The sequence below is a fragment of the Formica exsecta genome, unplaced genomic scaffold (assembly GCF_003651465.1).
Source record: "Formica exsecta isolate Colony F162 unplaced genomic scaffold, ASM365146v1 scaffold451, whole genome shotgun sequence".
NCBI classification, from domain to species: Eukaryota; Metazoa; Arthropoda; class Insecta; order Hymenoptera; family Formicidae; genus Formica; species Formica exsecta.
Genome location: NW_021851748.1, coordinates 595,301 through 620,542, shown reverse-complemented (window position 1 = coordinate 620,542; position 25,242 = coordinate 595,301). Strand labels below are relative to the sequence as shown.

Genomic DNA, 25,242 nt, shown 5'->3' with positions numbered 1-25,242 from the left:
TTAAATTACATTTAAATAATATAGATATCTATTTTCGAGAAACATGAGCGCAAAAAATAAATAAGATTTTTTTAAATAATCGTAGCTGTGATATAGAGATTGAGAAACGTTCTTCAGTTGACGTATATTTAATCAAAATAATATTTGTTATATACAAAATCAAATCGCATTTTACTAGAATAAAAATAAAAAAGATTATGTTTTTCTATTTACGTCAAATATTTATCTACAATCCTCTAATTTTACCTCAGGAAGATTTTAACTCACTCTCTTTTCTTAATTCTACGTTCTACAATTTTTATTTTACAATACTTTCTGATAAATCTAATAATTTTAGTGTTGTTTTAAGTTTTTTGGTGAAAATTATTTGTTTCATTTTATGCTATTTTCTTCAAAACGAAGCAAAAACGAGCAAATCTCTAAAGGACTTTTTGTCTTAGTTCGGTCCCCTACACGTTCCTAAAGTTTTGACATTTAAATTGGGGACACCCTGTATATTTATATAAATATCTAGAGAGTTTATTAATATCTCGCGAAGATTTCAGTTTGATTCCACTTCTGGGAAGAAAGAGATACTTCGTACTTTCGCGCCAATGCTTCGCAAGAGTCCACGAGCCACCGCGAGATGGCAGCTGCGTCGAACAGCCGGCTGGCGTCCCGAGTGTCGTCGACTGCATCGAATACGCTCTCTGACGCTCTCCAGCTTTCTCGTGTGTCACCGTGTCGCGAGTGTGCGTGCGCCCGTCTCGTCTCAACGGGACCGTTTCGTCTCTATTCGAGGAAACAGAACCGAGATTCGAGTGTCGCGCGACGATATCGTGGAATCCGTGTTTCGGATCGTGCGCGCGTGAGATCGCAGAAAAGCGACTCGCGCGATCGAAAAGAGCGAGAGAATAACGGAAAAACGGTCAACGGCGACGTGTACGCTTTCCCGTGCGCGCGACGCTCGTGTGGATCCAATGTGTGTGTACGCGCGCGCGTGCGAGTGCGAGGAAACGAGACAGGCAAAAGTGGTGAATTGACGGGGTGGAGAGCGGAGGGCGAGAGACAGTGAGAGAAGAGGAAAAAGTGGGAAGCGTATCGCGCGCGCGGCACATCGTCGTCATCGGCGAGGAAACTGTCCGGAAGTCACCTCTGCTGGCGCGAATATCTATTGCAAAAGATAGACCAATAGAAAGAGAGAGCGAGAGAGAAAGAAAGAAAGAAAGAGAGAGAGAGAGAGTGAGAGAGATACGATCGCGGATGGGCGAGGTAACTCGATAGAAGAAGGGAGAGAAAGAAAAGTAGAGAGAGGAAGAGAGATGGACGGAAGGTAGTAAAAGAGAGAGGAGGAAGACAGTTGCATCGAGAAAGAAGAGGTGATCCGTCAACAGTGCACGAGTTTCGCGAAACGGAGAACGAGAGACCAAGTAGCGATCGAAGGAAAGAGAGAGAGAGAGAGAGAAACGAGAGGATTGCGTCGCAGACGAAGGAATGCGAGAAGCGACCGAGCAGTGCCGTGTAAACACGAGTCTGGAGTAAAAAAAAAAACGAGGCGGCCCACCAGCAACTACGATTCGATGTCATTGCCTTTTCCGTCACCTTCGTCGACATCGTCGAACGGCATCCTCGACGTTCCGACGTCGTAGAGAGAATAGAGACTCGTGACGGGAAGAAGAGAGTGCTGTCTGGTGTGGCATCGATCATCGTCATCGTCGCCGCCGCCGCCACCACGCGTATATGAATTCGCATCACAAATGACGGCGCACCGGATCGTGGGCGGATTAGCGAGGTGTTGGCTCGACTTATCGTCGTCATCTTGGTCAGTTTAGCGGACAAAGAGGTAAGTCGTTCTATTGTGTCACTCCTAGCTTTAATCATCTCTTTACAATCCCCTCGGTGCGTGGACTCTTCGGCAAAAATGGCTTCGGGCACGCATTCCTCGTCGAAATTATTATATTATTTTTAAGCGGTCGTCGCACCGATTACACGCGATAAGATAACTTTGACATATAAGATTGACATCAATAATGTTCCGTCAATGATAGCTTTTCAACAATCGTATCGTGATAATTGTTTGAGGAATTTCGATTGCAACTTATATTTTGTTTAAAATGCATTCAATTGTTAGAATAATAATTTGTTTATAAATGAAAAAATTCATTTTTTAATTGATTGCAATTGGTATATATCTTTCCATAATTTTTATCTCCTTTCAATAGATTAATATATATAACTGTTCCATTTTAATTGTAATTTAATTCATTGTAAAAAAAAAAAACAGTTTAAAGAGAAATTTATTATATGTGTATATATATTGATTAACTCTTGCTCCATTATTTATACGAAAATAGAGTATCGTTTTTATACATTTATGCTTATACTGGTTATGTCAGAAGTGGCACATTATCAATACTTCGATTTTCTATATTTTTGTATTAGAGTAGGCAAAGTGAAACAACTGATATTTCTCGACTAAAAGATATAGAGATTATCACATTGATGTATGCCATTGTATAATAATCTTGTCGGTAGTATCTTGGCAATATAAATATTTGCCAACAGATAATATATGGCAGTTATTAGTGTAGTTACCGCGCAATAATATATATCGATCCTGCAGGAGCCGCTCCGAGAATTTGTCCTCTCCGAGATATTTGGGTGGGTCCGATAAATTCACGGTATCTTGCACGATTGTCGACGATCTCGCGTGAGTTCAGATGAATAAACAACACGGGACAAAAAACGCAATGTAATTAATACGAGTTTAAACGAGTTCTTCGTCTCCTCCATCGAATTGTCTATATAGATATATATATATTTGTATCGCTTTATACTGTGTACATTGTTGAAAGATTGACGAGGAAACAATAAGTTTCCGTGGACCAATCAATTACCGCTTTACGGAAACTTGGTATTTCCGAAGTAGTTGTAGGTTGTCTCTCTCGCAAAGCTCTTTCCGATATTAATAATTATAATTCACAATAGAAAAAAAAAACGAAGTAGATTAATATTCATGTATGAATAAATGTTTCTAAATAGTGCAATGATAATTTTATATTGCATTTTTTTAATTTAATAAAATACAACGCTGATAAATATTTCATAATTTTGACTTTTCTAGAACAATAGATAAAATTGCACAACATAAACAATTTTTAAGAAAATCTTTATTATTAAAAAACAGAAAATTGCTCTCTATATTTTTCGTTTATATAATATAATAATTATATCCATCGAAATTATTAAAATAATGCTTAATAATACATTATTATATAATCCACTAGAATTATTAATAAATAAATGGATTCTACAAATATATAATTAATTCGGAATGGCTTTGTGATTCTAATAAAATAGAAAAGACTTTTGTATACAAATCTTTCATAAATTGCATTTCCGAGATTGTTTCGGAGATCATATTCTTATGCCTAAATAAATATCTGATATTTAAATAAGCCGCTAAAATTAAATGTTTGAAACAATAATATGGCTCTTTTGCGCAGAAATTGCGATCCAAGCAATTCCATTGCGAACAAAGTGGCATAATGACGATGCAGCAATTCTGAATTTAATAACGATGTTTTCCTGTGTTACACTGTATTTATCGCTATAATTTCGAAACGTAATGCTGCAGACATTGCGAAAATTAAATGCGTGATTAATTAAAACTTCTTAAAATTGAATAGGCGGGCACGCGATACTGAAGCTACATTTTTTTATATATTAAATAATTATATTGAATTTACATAAAAATATAGAAAATATAATAATTATTGATATTTGTTTCTACAGAAACAATTATAGGTACAATTATTACAATAATTTGCATATCGTAACAATGAAAAAAACAATATAATGCTACGCGGAAATGGAATTTTATCTGCCGCGAGTCTTTCCGCAAGTGTTACGTGTATAAAGACATAAATGCAGTCTACGATTATCGACACATGAACGATTACATATTTCATGACCTCAAGTTGCACGATAATTATTAGTATCATATATGATATATCTTCATTGTAAAGTCCAAAGTTTGCGTGCTTGTTTGTTACAATCAACGATTTGTCATTCATATCTATAATTTGAAATACGAATTATTTCCTGCTTTCGGAGAAAGTACTTAACCCAATTTAAGCGACATCCTATTAAGATTAACATAATTTTGCAAAAAGAAAACAAATAAAAATTCGTCAATTTAATGATGTTACTTTTAACTTGTTGTTACTCGATATTTTCTAACTTGGAGTATAATGCATCTCTCTCTCTCTCTCTCTCTCTCTCTCCCTCCCTCCCTCTCTCTCGATGCAATTTACTTCAACAAACTTTACCAAGATTATCCAACTTCGCCTGTTTGTAAGCTTATATGGGCCGAGGTTTTCAAAGTTTCTATAAGATGTATTTTCCAACAAGTGTTGCGTATTACCTTTAATGGAAAGGCACTTTACTTTACTAAAATTCTTGAAAATGTTAGACCACACCAAGACAAGTTGAAGAAATTCCAGACTAAATTGATATAAATAGTTAACTATTATATAATTGACCGTATCGCGGAGTTAATAAAGTTTTCCCGTCATCGGCCGCACGTAGAGATATTTCTCTCTCGTCGCAATAAAACGGAGGGAAATGTTAGCCAGATTGAAGTATTCTCAGGAACGAGAAAAAGTTGACCATTCCCAGAAACTGTCCAGCATTCCTCTGGGTCGACCCTAAGACACTTGAAAAAAATTCGGCGAAACCGCCCGTCGTTTTCTGGTCGCTAATTCTGTTCAAACTGTCTGGCTTTTCGAATAACATTTATTTTATTTGGCTTTTAATGGATGTCAGTACTTTCATAGAATTTCTCCCTGCGTGAATCTTTGACGAAATTAATCTTTTTTACGGAATTTTAGTAAAAGTATATCTATCCTCCATTTTATAAGAATGTTTTTAAAAAGAAAATAAAATAACACGTGTTATTTAGTCATCAAAATTTAGATTATAAATTTGTATCGAAGCAAGATGTATCTCCGAAATTAAATAAATAAATAATTAAATAAATAAATAAATATACATGCTGAGATTAAAAAGATAAGAAATAGTGGGACACTGTATATATTGCATTACATCCTTGAAATGCTCTGTGCCTATTCATATATTTCATTTGTGTTTAAGCATATGGCATATTATCAAAACTTTCGGCATATTATTATATTATCGATATAAATGATAAAACATTACTACTAAAATGCAAAAAAAAGTCTATTGTTACAAAATATATTATTTTTCTGTAATATCTCAATATGGCTAATAAAATTATGTCGCAACGTAAATGATAGTTGCATATAAATATTTATTTCAAGGAGTTTATAATAACGAAAAGAATATTATTATCAAATATTCTTTTCGTTATTAAGTATAGTGCTCATTTAAATTCTTTAATAAGAAGTTTATTTAAATTTATAGAAATTATAGGTACATATTTATTATATGTTTATGGATTACATAATTGTGTTTATGAATTTGATCACATTTAAAAGTTTTGCATCGCTCGTAGTTGGTCGGATAAATTTTTAACTTGTTTCTGAATGACATTATTTTCGCTCGCTTTGCCACCTACACATTCCATCCAACTTATTATTGTTTACTGTTGACAAGACGGCCAACGGTGTTTGCGAACGAAACGACTAGCGCTGTTCGGAAGCGGAGATCAATCTGCTTGTCGAGTGCATTATCTCAAATTACACAGATCCGGTCGCATCGAATAATCCGCTCGATGCCAACTCGATGCACTCGTAAAAATGACACTAGCGCGTGTTACGTTTCGTGAGCGAAGGAGCGAGAAGGGGAGAGGAAGAAAAACATTGATCGTCGAAAAGTATTAGCGTCTCTTTTCATAGCGTTTCCCGTCAATAAAGGAAGGATGTAACAAAGAGTTAAGAACAGTTCGCAGAGCAAGAGAACAAAAAATATCGTACCTGTTTCATGTGCAGAGATAAACAATAACAACAAATGTTTCCACCGCGACATTCGCCTCTTGTCTTTTTTATTTCTCTATTTTTCCTCTACCGTCGAGCACTGCGAAAAATCCGCGTACACAGTTAGATGCATCTAAAGAGATCATTTTCATCAAAGATCTTTGCGTAAGAAATTTCTATATTTCTAATAGATTATCGAAAGACAGTCTTTCTGCAATTGTTTTTATCAATATTGTTTAACGACATCAATATGTCGTCGAGCGAGTGAATCAGTGCGAATACGGATTAAGTTTATGGAACTGTCAGCAGTGCCTGTAAAAGAGTAGAATGTATTTCTTAAGGTTTCTATCAGACTTTAGAAACGTAATCTTCGATGGCTTTTATCACTGCGAAAGTTTAATTGGATGGCATTCCTAATTGGATTTTCTTCGCGGCTTCTGACTTTTTATTTTTTTTTTTTCAACATCACGTCGATATATATTTCTATTATACATTTAATAACTTTATTAAATACATTTAATACATATTCATTACATATAATAATACTTTTTTCAGAATCCTGGGAAAAGAGAAAATCTCTTATATCAAAAAATCTTTTATTATCTGTATCTTTAATATAATACAATTCTGCATTTCTTTCTACATGAGGGATCGATTTATTTATTGGCAACAATAATAATTCGCGATAAAGCGAAAATTACTCTCTCGATATTTTCCCGCATGATAAAAGTTCTTTTTTAAATATTTTTCTCTTTTTTAACCGAAGAATTGTACCACGATTAATTTCACCTTTGTTCGTGACTATTCGTACAGTTGATCTCTATACACTCCCGGCGCGGCAATGCAAACGCTCTAATCGGCCATAATTATCATCCTCGTGAGGATGAACACCGCCGTTGTTCCCACCGGCGGTGGCGGCGGCGCGGATTATTCGCGCCCCCGGATATCATCGCGTATTTCTTCCTCGTGCGCGGTGGCGCCGTGGAATCCCGGTAACGGTACGGCGAGCATTACCTGTTACGTATGTCCATACTACCTTTACGTTACGCATTATTATCACGGGGCTATAATATCGTCGCTTCGATCGTGAATCCGCGTAGAAGGTTATCGCGCGCACTAATTACCGTTATAACTGCCTCTGTTCTTTCGATTGCGCGAGGAAAGCGATTTTACCGAGGAGAAAAAAAGAAACATGTAAAAGATACTAATCGTTGCGCAATTTAAGAGAATTTCCTTTTTAACAATACATGTGATTCTTTTAAAATTGATTGTCCTCTGAAATGTTTTTATATGCGAAACGTTTTGTCGAAGATACGCAAAGCACATTTTCAACTCTTTAATTTAATAATAAATTTGTTATACTAAACTTGAAATTGATTCTTCCCTTAAAATAAAATTTTTGGAACATCTCTAATAAGTTATGCTTTCGTAAAATTAATTATAGATGATTGAGAGAGAGAAAGAAAATATATTATATATGTATATATGTGTATATATCATAGGCAGATTACATAATCCATCGTTTTATAAAACGGTCTAGGCATTTCATAAAGTGCGGCCACATTCTCAAATCATGGTTGAAAATGAAATATTTTACGTCTTTTTATAAAACGTTAACAATCGACCTTACTTTATGTTACATTTGATAAAATAGTCATAATAAACGTATCTTTTTAATTTTTTTTCAAGCTAATTTCTTTTTATTATTTATTTTCAAATATTATTTTCAAGAATTTTATTTATGTTACTTTTATAAAATCTTAATTGTAATAAATAAATACAATAAGTAATAAATGCAACAAATATTCATACAAGCTTTTTCTCATTTAGAAATACGCACAATTACTTATTATTATTACTTATTAATATACATAATTAATCATTAATTTTCTAAAAATGGCTGTTCTATAAAGACAGTTCATAAAATGACTAAATTGAACCAGCCAGAATCTAAAACGATGTTCAAATCGTTTCATTTGACAATGTGGCGGATTGCTTGTTAGCGTTTTATAAAAAGACTAAAATTCTTAGCCAGATTGTAAAATATTTCATTTTCAACTATGATTTGAGAATGTGGTCGCACTTTATAAAATGCTTAGACGTTTTATAAAACGACGGATTATGTAATCTAGCTACGACATATATATATATCGTAGTGTATTTTATGGTTCTTCACGCAAAGAGATCTAGTTTAATTTTTTAGCATCAAATAATCACAAACTTCATTTTATTAATGTTTATTTATTGTATAACTATTAAATATAAAATAAATCAAAGTGATAATATAGAATCATGTGTAGTATGTGCGAGGGTGGAACTTGCACGAATTGTTCGTTAATAATTTGTGAGTGTTTCTCTTTTCTGACCTTTCATAAATATTGCAAGAATACTGAAGAATTTCTTTTTTATTTTTTCCTTTTTTTTTTCAAGATAAATCCTAACGAAACGTGTCAAAGCTGGATCCCAAGAGCTTTTAAAAATTGGACATTATTTAGATATTCGAAATTTCGAACGATTCTCCAGCAGGGTGAAATAATGGGACTTTGATGTTTGAGAAATCTTTTTAAAAATGACAACTCTCTACATAACGCTAGATAATTCCATAATAATTCCATAATAATATTGTGCTGGACGCTTATTTATAAGCTACGTTATTTACATTTTGTACTTATTTGTATTAGTTTATAATACTTTATGTCTACGCGAAAGACATCAAATACTTTAATAAAATACTTCAAAATTCGGAATATTTTCGTGCTATCTAATTAATCTAAATTACCGTGTGAAATATATAATTAAAGCGACTATTGTCGCTTTTTTATATTTCACAAACTTATTAAATCATTTTAATACATCGATCAGTGTATATAAAAACAAGAATGGATCGTGTGTCAGAATATCGGAGAACCGATCATTTTTTAAATGTCACATTTTCCAATAGACAATAGACCACTTTTCACAAGATACGCCTCGCGTCAGATAGATTAATTGATTTATTGAACGAAAAAGAAAGACGCCCAGAGTGCAACATGTGTATTAGTGAACACAGTTCACTCGTGTGTTCGTGAATAATATGCCGACACTCCTATCAACTCGATTCTTCGGATAAAATATTCGTTGGCCGCGTTGGCACGTTGGTCGATTTTTCTGTAACGCCGTAAAATTCCATCGCAAGTAGCGCTCTGTCACTCTACGTACTGACTATTACAAATCGCAACAGTACATCTATTTCGATCCGCTTCATCGCGAAACTGGAAAATCTAACTCATCGCGCACGCGATAATTCCATACTTCGCGACTTCCGCATCGGCGCGAGCGCGAAAGTAATTCAGAGAACACGGCGTTCTGTTTCTCTACCGTACGTCCGGGAAACACTGTCTACGAGGAGGAATGCGTAACAGGATTTAAATTTCAAATGCGAGCTTCCGCGCGCCACGTTTATTATTAGAACGGATTACGCTTTCTATGTACAAAGTTTTCGTTCGATGCAATTTCTGGCCGCAAGCGCATGTCCCTGCGTGAGAAAATCCATATTAGTCGTTATTGAAAAACCGCTCCCGCGCTTTTCCGCGAGATAAACGCATTCCGTTTTTGAGGCATGAAAGATTATCTGGGAGTTTTTTTTTTTTTTTTAGCTTAAATATTATTGCAATATTGAGGGATCTATATTACACGGAGCATCATGTATTTTAGTTATTGTTTTTTCGCGTTCGAGCGAATCGATAACGGAATTATTTTCTTACTTTTTAAGGAGAGACTCTCATCTTGAAATAAAAAATACGCAATATGTATATATTATACCCGCCGTCTCATTTAACTCGTCACGGTTGCTATGAGCGCGTACTCTCTAGGCACTCTTGCCTCGGATAGTCGTAAACTTATTACGTGTAACTGACGCTCGTGCATCTCATTATTACACGGACACGGTAAAAGCGGTAAGTAAAAGCAGGTCAGACTGATATTATGGACGTGCCCGCGCACAGATAAATCTTGATGCCGGACGAGCATCGTTATCGGTTAAATGCCAAATTCAATTCCGCCACGACATGATGGATCCGAATAAAGGATGATCGACTTCCGTTTTCCTTGCACGTGCAAAATTACCGTAGTAACTGTCGTATGTGAATATCCAGAATCGATATTAATACTGCGGTTCAAACGGCGAGTTATTACAATTGTAAAGATCGTTCAGAAAAATCTCGAAAGGTCTATTCGCAATAATGGTAAAGATATTGAAAAAGGCGAGAATAAGAAATTTTTAAATTAATTAATAAATAGAATTAATAAATAATAATAATTTATTGAATACATAATTTTGTGAATTAATAAATAGAGAAAATTGATATAAAAAATTATCATGAATTAATTTAGCTACCTTGATTATATTAGATCACATATTTTTGTGTAAAATTGTATCTCGAACTTTGCGTTAGATTATTTAATAGTGTTGGGTAACGTTTTACTTAATTTATTTTCTTTCCGTGGTCTGTATTATTCCTGCGCGATTTGCGCCACGCTGTGAAAACATTTGGACTTTCCCAGGATAAGCGTAGTTTTTCAAAGCGCCCGTGTCACAAGCGGCGAGAGAAATCCCTGACCTAGATAATTATAATATTATTTACTTAGGTCAAAAGAGATACCTCTACGGACACGCTATAATAAACGAAATTAAAGTGTTTGTGTCACGCGCAATCATATTGTGTCAATCACACGCTTGTTGTTAACGGCGATGCATAGGTCGAGATATATCTTGCGAAACTTTCGCGGTAATCGCATTACTTTTCCGCTCTCGTCGCAATTATATCAATTGCAATTGCGTAACAATGATTAATTTCCTATAGCGGAAAGAACTCGAATTAAACGCGTCGATATGACGTTCGCGCCGTTTATTTATTTTAATTGAATCTGCTTCCAAGCACAATCGATCGCGCGTTATCTCGTCGCGCGAGAAACATTCGTCGTTGCGTATTCGTGCGCGAATATTTTTCGATATCTGCCAATAAATCAGCACGCGCGACGAGCGTTGATTCGCCTCAATGAATTAACACATCGGCAAGATAATTTATCATCTTAACAATGAAAAAAAAAAAAAATGAACGGTACGGGAAACGCTCGTCCGATAATAATAACGTCGGCTTGAATACTCGCGCTTTATATATATCGCGACGTAAGCGATAAAGGCGTTCACGCAAAATAAAAGCCGTAAACCTCGATGAGTGGATCTTAGTCTTACGTCATCGTTCGCTATAAATTGCATGGCAAGCGTCGATGAGATTCGATCGATGAAGCATTAATCCGATCTCTGTTTTCGTCGAACCGATTGAAAGGAAAAGAATTTTCGACTCGTTTCTTACGAGGAGAAACCTTGTGACGAGAAAGAGCGAACGATCCGAGCGCGGTTCGTCTCCCTTATTACGGTGCCATAGCCGTTCGGGGAAGGTTTATTTTTACGTTCCTCGTAATCCTCGTAAAGAGCATCCGGAGCACGCATAGCGAAGAAATGATTCGCCGCAAGCTCCCGACGAGCGATGCGGCCGCGTTCCGCACGGCGGAAAGCGCGCGCGGCGGAGACGCCCTTGCGGATCCCGCAGGAAGTTGCGGGTATATGTATCGAGATTTTCGCGACCCGGTATTCATATCGTATTTTCGTGCGCCTCCTATACACATGGGAGGACGGAATGCGAGATGGACGATGCGCCGGCGAATCCCGGCTCGTTTCGGCGCGTCGTGACACGACGATGCGTTTCGCAATTACGAAGACAATGCGTTCCCTCGGCAGTAACGTCGGCTCGCTATTCCCATCGTCGTCCAGCGCTAAATTTGGTCGAGCAGTTTTTATCCCGTGCTCGCATTAGCGCCTGTTAGACGAATAAAAAAATAGGTGAATGAAAATGATTTTTACGATATTTTATTATAAGAGTCATCGATCTTTTTATAAAGATACGATCGATTTATGAATAACAAATTCTCTTTCAATGATTTTCTTTCCGCGATGTGTATTATTTCTGAATTTTTAATTCGAATTATTATAATAAAATTATTATAAATAAAATTATTATAATAAAATTATAATAAAATTAATCAAATAATATTTATTTGAATTTTTAATTCGATATTCATGTCAAAGAAAAATCGAGTCGTTGAAAATTATAACATAATTTCTAAGACACTCTTCGGAAATTCTCAGGGTACGAGAGATGTACTTTACTATACTTTATATCTATTTTATATTTACTTGCGAGAGTAAGAGTCTCTGAATCACAGATAATTATAGTTGGCGCGCAAGTTTAACGTGCATCTCGTATACGGTCCATTAGTTTTCCATACTACGAATTTTTCCGAACCGATAGTTTCTTCTTGCTATCATTCTACCGAGTGTATTTTGTTTTTTTTTTTACCATTGCCGATGGTACGTCCACGGAGCGATTAATTATTGCTCCTACTTACGCTAAAAATAATGGTGACCTCTTTCTCGTGCGGAGTAGACCGAGCCGCTGTGCTTGGTATGCGACTGTCGTATACAGTTTAACAATCGATCAGAGTTGATATTTCGAATTCACCGACTCACCCGTTATATCGTATACAAAGCGAAGATCTAAAAAACGACGAAAATTTTAGGAATTATAATAAAATTGAATGAAGCGTGTTTAATTAATCAACTTTGACAGAGCAATCTCTCTACTTGCCTCTCTTATTCGTAAACCTCGAGAATCTTTCAAAATGTACATAAATCTATGCTACGAAGATTTTAAAGTCAAGATCCCAAACTCAGATAAAAATCAAATTTTAAACAAACATCAATTTGTTTTTTGTCTTATTTTTTATCACTGTCACATTCGATTTGTGAATGGAAAATATTTTTCAATTCACTCTAATAATTATTTTAGATAAATGACTAGAATAATATGTCTCTTTTTTCCATTTGCCACGTACAAAGAACTCATGATGTGCATTTCAGTGACACGAAATGAATCGAAGAGTAGGATACAGCAATTACGATGGCAAGATCGCCGGGCTCTACGACTTGGAGGAGACTCTCGGCCGCGGCCACTTTGCCGTAGTAAAGCTGGCACGGCACGTTTTCACCGGCGAAAAGGTCGCAGTGAAGGTCATCGATAAGAACAAGCTCGACGAAGTTTCGAGGTCGCATCTCTTCCAGGAGGTGAGAGAAATTGTCGTCTTTGTTATATGACGCGATTGTCAGCAAATATATTCCAAATTCTTCCACGATCCGTTCAGTTTGATCTTTTGCCTTTTCAACAGAAACGAATAAAGAAAATATCTCTCTGTTAAAAATAACTTAACTAAATGTTAAAATGCGAAAAGTTGATAGAAAGCATATGAATTTAAATTATTTTTTTTTTCTTCAAATATTCTATTTTCTTTTTAGTATTTTTTTTATATAGAATTAAGTTGTATTGCTATTTCAGATTTATTTTTTTATCTCAAATTTATTTCAAGTCGAAATAAAATTGCAATTGACAAAAATTTAACAGATAGAATTCCAACGATGTTCATTGTTTATATCTATCTTCATGAATCTGCAATCAAGCTAGAGTTGTTTTCCGTCTCGAATCTGTTTGATGCCTTAATGGATATAGTAGGCTCATTGAAATGGCATCCTGATTCGCGTAATGTGATTTTAATGGCTGGTCGATAGTATAATCGGAAATCGAATAGCCTCGCGCACAGTTCCATCGCATGGATTTTATCGCGATGAATCTCGTTAAGGTCATCAAGATAATGATGCAATTGGACGGCGAACGGAATCATTGACTCCTGGATACAGATTTGCTCGGGCAAAACAAATTTTTTTCTTGCACATTGATTATGATTGCGAATAATCTGTGTCGTAGGTGCGGTGCATGAAACTGGTGCAGCATCCCAATGTAGTGCGGCTATACGAGGTGATAGACACGCAGACCAAGCTATACTTAATTCTCGAGCTTGGGGATGGCGGAGATCTCTACGATTACATCATGCGGCACGACAGCGGCCTCAGCGAGGAGGTATTGTTGCATGGCCATTGTGATTTTATTGTCGCTATCAGTTTGCAATTATTACGCAAATAAAAAATATAATTTTAATTTTGATATATAAAAAGTTAGCATATTAAATACTAATACTAAATACTCATAATATGATTTTGACAAGAACATATTTTTTTTACGAGATATATGTCGATTAAGAAATTCTAAAATTTTCCATAATAATTGCCCAAGCATCTGCCATACATCATAATGTTTGAAATATAAAATATATTGCTTTCTACCTGTCAGCTGGCCAGGACTTACTTTCGGCAGATAGTTCGGGCCATATCTTACTGTCATCGTTTGCACGTAGTGCATAGGGATTTAAAGCCCGAGAATGTCGTGTTCTTCGAAAAGCTCGGTACGGTCAAACTCACGGACTTCGGATTCAGTAATAGATTCTGTCCTGGTCAGAAGCTCGAAACTTCATGCGGCTCATTAGCGTACTCCGCTCCAGAGATACTTCTGGGTGATAGTTACGATGCCCCCGCAGTAGGTAAGCTCGTTAATTAATGTGATTAAAGATTAAGAAAGATGACTTAAGTTATTAAGACTTGTTAATTATTTAGCAATTTCTAAGAGCTCCAATTTTAACGATAAAAAGATTCAAGGTATTCTTTTTTTTTTTTTTTTTTTTTTGTTATTTTGATTTTGAGTTATTTCTTTTGTCAAAAGTTTTCTGAAACGTAATCGATTTGATTGAGAAAAAGATCTGAAAGTGAAATCTTACTTCGATAAGCTACGTTTGTCGTTTTGATTTGTTACAGATGTTTGGTCGTTAGGTGTAATATTATACATGTTAGTATGCGGCCAAGCGCCGTTTCAAGAGGCGAACGACAGCGAAACGTTGACAATGATTATGGATTGTAAATACTCGATCCCGTCACACGTGTCCGATGGTTGCAAGCGGCTGATCGCGAAGATGCTCGTGCGGGAACCCGAAGGCAGAGCGTCTCTCGAGGCGATCGCGGCGGATTCGTGGTTAGCGATTGGTTCCGATTTGGACACTATAGAGACATTACCGCTCGTGTCGCGTCAACAGGTGTCCGATGATCATCACAATCACATAATTACCAAAATGGTTAACGGTAATATCGCCACCAAGGAAGAAATATTGGAGTGAGTAAACATTAGGAAGCCTTGCGGTGTTAGTATATATTTTGAGCATGCGTTCGCGTCGGCGCGATTTTTTACTCGGTAATTTTCATCACGGATCTTTTTGCAGCGCACTCGATAAGAACGAGTACAACCACATCACCGCGACGTATTTCTTGCTAGCGGAAAGGAAGCTGCGCGCTCATCGACAGGAACAGATGCTGAAAACTCGACCAGAGGTTCTAAATGTTTCTCCGAGGTATGTTTTAAGTACTGAATCACGCATTATTAGTGTTGCTTCTACGTGTGACTCACTTATAAAATATGCGAGTTCTAAATATTTATGCCGCGCGTCAACTTGAATGAAGTCACTAACATACTAATGTACTTGTTGCTAATTTTGCAGCCGGCAAGATGATCTGACAACAAATCTTCGAACGGATCAGAACTCCCTGGGCACTGTCAATCAGTCGTTATTGAGCGTGCCACGGACGCCCGGTGATGTACCGCAGGTACGTATCGCATGCTCGTCTCCTAAAATGACATCGACTAATGTGACCGAATGTAACGTTAAGGCAGGCATATAAAGTATCGTCTGCCGGATAACGTTCCTCGCTCGGGAAACAAAGATGGCTGTTCTCATTGCAGAACGTGCGTACGCGCAAATGCAGTATCGTCCAAGAGGAGGAAGACGAAGATGATGTGTCCTCCTGTTCCGGCCGTGATGAGCGCGGCAGTAATTCGACGTTAAATTCCTTGAATCGCCGTGGTTCCCGTTCCGAGGGAAAACTTTCGCATATCCTGCAGGAGCGGTTATCGCAGCTTCCAGAGAAGCATACTAGCATAAAACCCGTGCAGGGTCAACGGCATCCGCACCAGAAAGAGGACATCGTTATCGCCGACAGAGAAAGACTGAAACAGAGTTCAAGAAACGAAAAGGATAACAAAAAGTTATCGTCGCCGGTGCATTCGAAGACGACGGGAAAAGTTCAAACGGTAAAAGTTCAAACGGGTAACGTTCTTTTGGAGAAGCTACCTGCGTCACCACGGATTACCACAACTTGCGAGGAAAATCTGAAGAATCGATTAAGTGATGTAAATGCTCCAACCACAGGATGGTCTAGAAAAAGCAACAATACGGAAGTCAGGCCGAAATCGGTGACAGAATGTTTAAACCGGACTGGCGGATCGATACCGGCAAACAAGTGGAGGATGGGTACTCAGCATCATCGGTTCAGCGTGCCGCTCACGGAGCCCACGATTTCCTCGAAACCGTCCCAAGTTCCTACGAAAACAATAGTGACGACAACTACTACAATTTTGCTCGAATCATCAACCGTGTCGATACCTCTTCATCCGATTAGCGACAATCAAGTGACATTAACGCCTAAGTACAAGACGATGCCGTCGCCCAGCAGCGGTAATTCGTCTACAACGCAACTCAATGAAATTCTGGAGGATGGAGATTGCATGCAGGCGTCGGTGAACTCCACAGAATGCGGAGGTTCGACGACCAAATGCCGCGTCGTCAGGCGAACGGCGTATGAGCAACGGAGGAGCAAATTCCATAAGACGCGCACAACCTCCTGCTCGAGTTCCGACGCTAGCGATGACGACAGCGAAAGTAGGAAAAAGAGGGCACATAAACTTGGAGCCTCCACCGGGAAACCTTTACCTCCAAGACGCGACAGTCACGATGACTCGAGCGACTCGCAGGATCCGGGAGGAAGCGGCGGCGGGCGAGGCGGAGTGGTCGGCGGTGGAGGAAGCGGTGTGAGCAACGGCGAACATACGACGACGACCGAAAACAATCGAAACGACAATAGTAGCGGCACTAACACAACAAACACAAACACAACGACAACAACCGGAGGTGGGAGGCATCGATGCACCGAGAATCAGGTCATCTTTGGTAGGAGACATCGCGCCGGCAGAAGAAGAGCCGGCGAGACGCGTTTGCGAGAGAGCCAATCGTTGAATCGTATCACCGAGGTGCAAGAGGCCGAGGCACCCTCGTCTTGTCACAATCACTCTCACATGTCGCGTAATTCAACCGTAGTCGGCGCACCAAATGTATCATCGTCTTCATCATCGACATCACAGAGCAATACGGCTTCCCAGCAGAGCGCTGCTCAGCCTGTCTCTCAAGTGGCAGCCACCACGGTACAGAAGGCTAAAGGCCTCGGCGCGAGGCTATTGCAAAGCTGGTCGCTCAGCGCTGGAAAGTCCTTGATATCGCATAGCTCAAATAAACAATCTGCTCATAGCCCCGGTGGCAAAAGTAATAATCATCGTCAATCGGACAATAGCTGTCAAACAATCAGTAACGCCAGCGACGAACGTCGCGGAGATCACAAGTGCACCAGCCAAACAACATGCAACGACAAGGAGAATCGCGGCAACGGCTCGATAAACCGAAACGAATGTAAGAATAGGAAGATTCGGTTGTTAAGCCGCTATTTCGCCGTGCACAAGAAGCTCTGCGTACCGTTACCGGGCTTCGGTAAAGGACGTCTATACAAGGCTCGCTCGTGCGGCAGCATCACGCGCGATCGCGTGAGTCCGCCATCGCCCAAGTCGATGCTGTTTTGCTCTACAGCTGCGGCCGAGGACAAGTGGCGGGAACGTCGTCAATGGTGCGATGCCGCGACGAAGCAGCATCGTGGCAGCGACGGCGACATTAATCAGAATCTTGGCCTCGCGCATCTCGTACAGGAGAGCATCGTCGGCAAGGGCTGCACCAAACTGCCCGCCGTGTGCCACATTCATCTCGGAGACGCTTCCAAGTGTTGCAGTCTTTGTTGATGAATCGCTTCCGCTCGGAAGAAGTGGAAAACTCGAGCGCAAGATGAGAGACACAAGTGCGGGTAGGTAAGTGAGGTTCTAGTGCCAGTGACATAGCTAAATAGCGTGAAACTTTTTTTGCGCGACAATCTTTTCTGTAAACTGTATATAATTTTTAGCGAGTTATTTTATTGATACAGAAATATTCTTATCGTTTAAAAGATCTGATTTTCGTGTTTTTTTTTTTGGGGGGGGGGAACCTTTAAAACAGCATAGGTGCCGCGTCTTGGCATACTTTAAGAAAAATAGCGATTAACTGCATTTTTAAGTGCAAAATCGGTGTCAGATATGTTTATATAGAAACAACGTCATAAGCAATTTAGAGTGCAATATATGTGCTCGCAATTAATATTTCCAAAAAGAAAGGTATGATCTGTTCCTCTCGCTGATGCCGAAATTACATTAAGTTAAGGAGGCGCAATGCGATTAATATCCGCGCGTATGGTAACCGTTAATCGCGATATATTACGTGGTTTTGGTCTGCCATCGATTTACTTGACTGATTACATCATATCCCCGCTGAGGAGGGGGGAGGGGGATTATTATATTATTATTATTATTATTAATATTATATTATTATCACTCTACACTATTCTAATGCTCTATTACTATTATATCCGCTACTATCACTATTACAATCGCTATTATTATTATGAGAGATCCCGTATCGTCTTCAAGATTATCGCTATTGTCACTATTATCATCATCATTATCGCCACGTCTTCATTATCGCCCTCTTTCCCATTTCTTCTAGATAATGTAAAAACATAACACGATATAGTAATGCATAATGCGTCGCAAAAATAATTTGCATCTTGATTCAGATGCAACTTGCGATTGATCGGGTACAAAGTCGCGCAGTGCGAATAGTGTCTTCCTCGTCGTATTTCTTTTTCTCCGATTCTTCTCTTTTTTTTTTTTTTTAAGTACTATTCCTTTGTCCTTCTCCTCCCCTATATGACATTGCCTTTACACAAAAAGCTTCCTAACTCGTTAACTTATTAAGTACAGATATAGTTTCCGAATGGCGATTGACTATATATTCATATAAATTAATGCGAATCGTAATCAAACATACAGAGAAAAAGAGAAAGAGATGCGTGCTCTATGACAGATAGCCTGAGTTGCGTTTAAACGAAAGGAGGAAATGATTAAGGAGGGAAAGAAACTCGCTCTACAATGTTTGTGTGTATAATATATCCGTTAAAAACGGGAATTTAGAAGTGTACTTCTTGTGTGTGGAGCGAGCAATGCGCGACGTATATAAAGCCCACCGAGCGCATAATATTGCGCGCAGATATTAGAAACTTAAGAGTAAGCGACGATAATAGCACAATCGTCACTATCGATCTATTCTCTTCTAGATCTAAATAATCGGCAGCGAACAATAGATGCACTGTTGGAAAGTTTGTGTTTTCTCGTTAAAAAATATGACGACTAAAATTTTTGTGTTAAATATTTAACACGTTCATGTGTTAATTTAACATATTGCTGTTGTGTTAATTGAACTCAAATGTTAAATTATTAAAACAAGTGAAAAAAATGTAAAAATAACACAATGTGCACATATTTTTAATTTTGCACAATAGATATGTTCCATATTATTAGTGACAGAATTTATCTATTAAAGTTTACAGAAAAAAAATGTTGATTCTATTCTACAGTAGGAGTGAGAGTGACTATAGACCGTCATAACATTTTCCCAAGTTATATATATATAATTTTATCATTAAAAATATGTTGATTCTACACAAAATTTATTTCAAATTACTATGAAGTTTGCATTCATTTTGTGTTGAAATATTAACATAGTATTAGTGTCACTATTTCACATATCCATATTATGTTAAATTAATACAAAAATTTGTGTGGATCGTTTGGGACATGCGATATATGTTAAAATTAAGCCAAAATTTCCAACAGTGTATGCAAGATCTATTTGAACGTGCTTGCCGGTTAAGCACGTCTCGCGACGTTCTTCGTTCTTGCGCCACGTATCAATGGTCGCTTAGACGGACTATCGTCGATATTTAGTCATCGTCATCGTCTCTCTATCATCGTCATCATCGCGAGTGCGGCAACTTAAAAAAAGCCATGTTAAAATCGCTAATATAAATATAATAAGTGTTTGTTGTGCAATGCAGAGAAAATTCGTCGGACGATCTCGTCTTTCTCTTATAAATTGCGATGCGAACATTTTTTCGCAATTTATTATCATCTGATCGTTTATATCATTTGTCCCGCGATTCATCCTTTTCTCGCGCTTTTACATCAATTTTTATGAGTCTCGATGATCGAGTGCTGGACACTCGATAAATGCCGAAATATTTTCTTTTTCACGAGAGTCTACGCAATTTCAGCCTCCCCATTTTGTATTATATGTACATTATATTACATTTAACGTTATTAAGAAGGAAGTGTAAGATATATCCATGTAAATTCGGATTATACACGTCGTATGATAATGTTAATTGTAAGGCGTAACTATTGGATTCGTCGAATTCCTTCATTTTTTTCATCTTTAAGGGGGCATACCTGTTTGAATTTTCGAAAAATAAATACATTTTCTAAATTTTTTTGCAGCGTAACAATTTTATAAAAAATTTTTTGTTTACAGTATTAATACAATATTATTAAGTACTTGAATAAAAATTTTCAGCTTAAAATAATTTTTTTTTTTAAGTTACGCGAATATGCAGAGCTTCTCCAATTTTAGGAAGCTGCACGGTGTGCACGAAAACGTTTGTTTATCGTAACCGTAATAAAAAATATAAGTTTTTTTTATTAAACATATTAATTATTTGTTATCCAAGCGTTTTTTTCAAAATTTTTAAAAATAAAAAAATGGCAACATTGAAAAAGTTCTGTTTTTGTTAAATCCATCTTTTTTTGTTTATAACAAAAAAAATTAGGAATCGGATTTTAAAAAAGGTTTTGTTAATAGATGCGAAATCTTATTAGGAATTTGCATTTCAAGTCAATCCGTCGAATATAGCCAGAGTTTTCATGCACACCGTGCATGAAAATATAAATCTGCAAATATTCGCATAACTTTTAAAAAGAAATTTCTTTTAAGCTGAAAATTTTTACTTAAGTACTTAATAATATTGCATTAATATTGCATAAAAATAAAAAGTTTTTATCAAGTCGTCGCGCTGCAAAAAATCTAGAAAATGTACTCATTTTTCGAAAGTTTAAACGGGTATGCCCCCTTAAGTTCGCGGGGCAAAATGCATCGATTGTAACTACTTTGATAAAGACTGTAATTTTATCATTAAAAATATGTTGATTCTACACAAAATTTATTTCAAATTACTATGAAGTTTGCATTCATTTTGTGTTGAAATATTAACATAGTATTAGTGTCACTATTTCACATATCCATATTATGTTAAATTAATACAAAAATTTGTGTGGATCGTTTGGGACATGCGATATATGTTAAAATTAAGCCAAAATTTCCAACAGTGTATGCAAGATCTATTTGAACGTGCTTGCCGGTTAAGCACGTCTCGCGACGTTCTTCGTTCTTGCGCCACGTATCAATGGTCGCTTAGACGGACTATCGTCGATATTTAGTCATCGTCATCGTCTCTCTATCATCGTCATCATCGCGAGTGCGGCAACTTAAAAAAAGCCATGTTAAAATCGCTAATATAAATATAATAAGTGTTTGTTGTGCAATGCAGAGAAAATTCGTCGGACGATCTCGTCTTTCTCTTATAAATTGCGATGCGAACATTTTTTCGCAATTTATTATCATCTGATCGTTTATATCATTTGTCCCGCGATTCATCCTTTTCTCGCGCTTTTACATCAATTTTTATGAGTCTCGATGATCGAGTGCTGGACACTCGATAAATGCCGAAATATTTTCTTTTTCACGAGAGTCTACGCAATTTCAGCCTCCCCATTTTGTATTATATGTACATTATATTACATTTAACGTTATTAAGAAGGAAGTGTAAGATATATCCATGTAAATTCGGATTATACACGTCGTATGATAATGTTAATTGTAAGGCGTAACTATTGGATTCGTCGAATTCCTTCATTTTTTTCATCTTTAAGGGGGCATACCTGTTTGAATTTTCGAAAAATAAATACATTTTCTAAATTTTTTTGCAGCGTAACAATTTTATAAAAAATTTTTTGTTTACAGTATTAATACAATATTATTAAGTACTTGAATAAAAATTTTCAGCTTAAAATAATTTTTTTTTTTAAGTTACGCGAATATGCAGAGCTTCTCCAATTTTAGGAAGCTGCACGGTGTGCACGAAAACGTTTGTTTATCGTAACCGTAATCAAAAATATAAGTTTTTTTTATTAAACATATTAATTATTTGTTATCCAAGCGTTTTTTTCAAAATTTTTAAAAATAAAAAAATGGCAACATTGAAAAAGTTCTGTTTTTGTTAAATCCATCTTTTTTTGTTTATAACAAAAAAAATTAGGAATCGGATTTTAAAAAAGGTTTTGTTAATAGATGCGAAATCTTATTAGGAATTTGCATTTCAAGTCAATCCGTCGAATATAGCCAGAGTTTTCATGCACACCGTGCATGAAAATATAAATCTGCAAATATTCGCATAACTTTTAAAAAGAAATTTCTTTTAAGCTGAAAATTTTTACTTAAGTACTTAATAATATTGCATTAATATTGCATAAAAATAAAAAGTTTTTATCAAGTCGTCGCGCTGCAAAAAATCTAGAAAATGTACTCATTTTTCGAAAGTTTAAACGGGTATGCCCCCTTAAGTTCGCGGGGCAAAATGCATCGATTGTAACTACTTTGATAAAGACTGAGAATATTCCGCAATGACTTCAATAATATCTCGAGTATCAGCTCTATCTATACCTATCAATGCGTCGCACGATGACGATGACCTAACGAGACCAAAAATAATAATTCGTAAGATTCACAGACCTAAGTTTGCGCTAGCTACAAAGTGCAATACAAAGTCGTACAAAGCCAAGTACCTTGCGTCGGTGTAGTTGTTGATTTTAAGGATTCGATTCGATTTTATCTTTTTCACCCTATTGTAGCGCGTATTGCAACTCGGGATCTACTTTTGAAACTCGGAACTAACAATCGCGGTGTACATGGGCATTAACGTTATTTCGGTGTGATGAGAGAATTAATATAATATCTCGGGGAATGATAGAGAGAATTTTAGGGTATACAAGGATCTCTCTTCGCCACGAATAATCAGACACAGTTGTAAGCGACAAAAAAAAAAGAGAGAGATTATCTAGTGCGAAAAGCTCAAGCAAAATTTCCTCGTCAGGAGGTCACGCGCGGCTTGTGTCGGTCCTATATATTTATGTAATAAAGCGAAAGCGTTTCCCCTCGCGCGAAACTCGAATAATGTATATTCTGGAGCTGCAAATAGAGAGTAAAGTGTCTCTTCCATCAACGTAAAGTGTACATATCTTTGGCATTTTCCTATATCTGGGAAAATTCATATATTCTAGGCGAGCTATTGATAAATAAAAGAGAGAGAAAGAATAAGATATTTTCGTGCTATAAAACGGAATGTGCTGTAACCGATTCACACAACAATGACACACATATACACATTGGGTTGGTTTCCTAAGATACGCGATACACGCACATAACGTATATATATAATAACGTATATGTCGCTAAAATGCAAGTTGACGTAATCACATCGAACGCATGTAATTCCGTTGTAAACCTCGGCTTCGTTGTTGTTGCGCTGTTCGTAAATCGCCACCCTCCTTCCCCACCGATTAGATTTTAGCGAATAAAACCGCTATTCTGAACAAGTCGCACCATGAGTGCGAGATAAAATTTTTTTAACGGTCTACTCTTTTCACTCTCGTCCTAATGTGTGAATCCGGCCTGAACAGACCAAAGTCCCGCGTCATTCCCGTAGCGTCCGATTCGTCATCCCGATTTACTGCCAGCTAAATGTGTTAACGACGCATCACTTTACTAAGCCGGCATAAGATGAGATCTGTGTAAACCGCCAAGCATGATTGTTCATACACAATGTGCCCGGAAAAAATAAACTAAAGTGACAAAGTTAACACCTACATCGTGTGACTATCGTATTTCTCCCGTCGTACTCTTCTCTTTCAGTACACATTATCCTCTTCACCGTCTTATCTTTTACAGATGAAAGGATAGAAAAAAGTAAGTAATTAGGATTATATGCATTATAAATTTTTTAATTTTTCACAACTTTGTTCGTCAATAACATATATTGTATTTTTATAATCTCTGCTTATGTATATTCCTCTCTTTCAAAATAACACAACTATATATATCGTTATCAGCGAGCTGTTTAATTGTATCTTGCATGTTTGTATCAAAATGAAATTATCTACATATAGGCACTCTTGTTTATAAAAAAAAATATATATATTTACAGCAATGGAGATATAAAAGTCTGTGTTTGTAACAGTATAACTTTACGTATAGACTTATGTTCTAAAACGCAGAATAAACATCTTATAAATTAAATTATTCGCTAATCACTTTTCTAACAATACGAAATAAGTTTGGACTGTCAATCAGCGTCTTTGCATTAGCTGCGCGAACGTTGTATTTCTATTTCAGCTAAGATTATATAGAAATACGCTTTTTCTTTCATCATATAAAAAATATTTTTAGAAATAGGAACTTCGAAAAAATATATAGAATAATTCATAACATTCTTTGCGTAATGTAATCAGTCCGTTGAATCGTAGGAACGATTCTTTGTGTGCAACACTGCGCTTCGTTGGTATGGAACGACTTCGGTAATTGTGCTATAGAGACTAAGAGAAGACAGTTTGTGCGCGCGTGTACGAAAGAAAACTCTACTTCCCCGCGTCTCGTCTCCGCGACTTTACAATTATTTTCTGAGAAGATTATTAGAACATCCAATACCATTTTACGCAATATTCCGGCGTGAGTTTTACGCCCTTCAACACGTGTGGTATTGGTCGAACATCGAGTTTTCCAAACAATCAACGATGCATTCTTTCAAGAGAAGCATCCGATTGAAACAATAATTCCTGTTACGCAGCCGCGGATCCTCGCTGTTCCATCTGTCTCAGAGCTTTCTTACTGTTCTCCACAAATTCCTGAACAAAAAAAAAAAATTGTTTTTTACAAATAATTACAATAATTAACTCGTTAAAAAATCTGCTGATGCTAATATAATACAAACCATTAAACCGCGGCTCATGAAATAAGGTCGGCTTATGCCGTCGTTCTTTTCGCAGTCCTCGCAGAAGCACAGGAATATCGTGTCAATGATCATCTATAAAGAAATAGTTTTTTTCCATGGGAAATATTTATTTAGATATTTATTTAATAATAT

General features: G+C 36.8%; 2 protein-coding genes across 7 annotated transcripts in view; one reads left to right on the top strand and one right to left on the bottom strand.

The window, feature by feature from the left end:
• Positions 1–669: 669 nt before the first annotated feature.
• On the top strand, positions 670–18,442 carry LOC115240818 (probable serine/threonine-protein kinase DDB_G0277165). The gene is made up of 8 exons (XM_029816193.1): positions 670–1,822; positions 12,895–13,098; positions 13,793–13,945; positions 14,216–14,462; positions 14,734–15,085; positions 15,192–15,320; positions 15,468–15,573; positions 15,710–18,442. Exons 2-8 carry the CDS (start codon positions 12,904–12,906, stop codon positions 17,864–17,866), a joined length of 3,339 nt encoding a protein of 1,112 aa, XP_029672053.1. The 5' UTR covers positions 670–1,822; positions 12,895–12,903; the 3' UTR covers positions 17,867–18,442.
• Positions 18,443–24,320: 5,878 nt separating this feature from the next.
• LOC115240820 (choline transporter-like protein 1) overlaps positions 24,321–25,242 on the bottom strand; it is a 30,677-nt gene continuing 29,755 nt past the window's right edge. For all 6 annotated transcript variants that reach the window (XM_029816197.1, XM_029816198.1, XM_029816196.1 and 3 more), the window contains exons 16-17: positions 25,090–25,182; positions 24,321–25,003 (exon numbers count right to left, since the gene is read on the bottom strand). In XM_029816197.1, the coding sequence (XP_029672057.1) occupies positions 24,938–25,003; positions 25,090–25,182 (159 nt within the window). In that variant the 3' untranslated portion in view covers positions 24,321–24,937. The remainder of the gene's footprint in view (positions 25,004–25,089; positions 25,183–25,242) is intronic.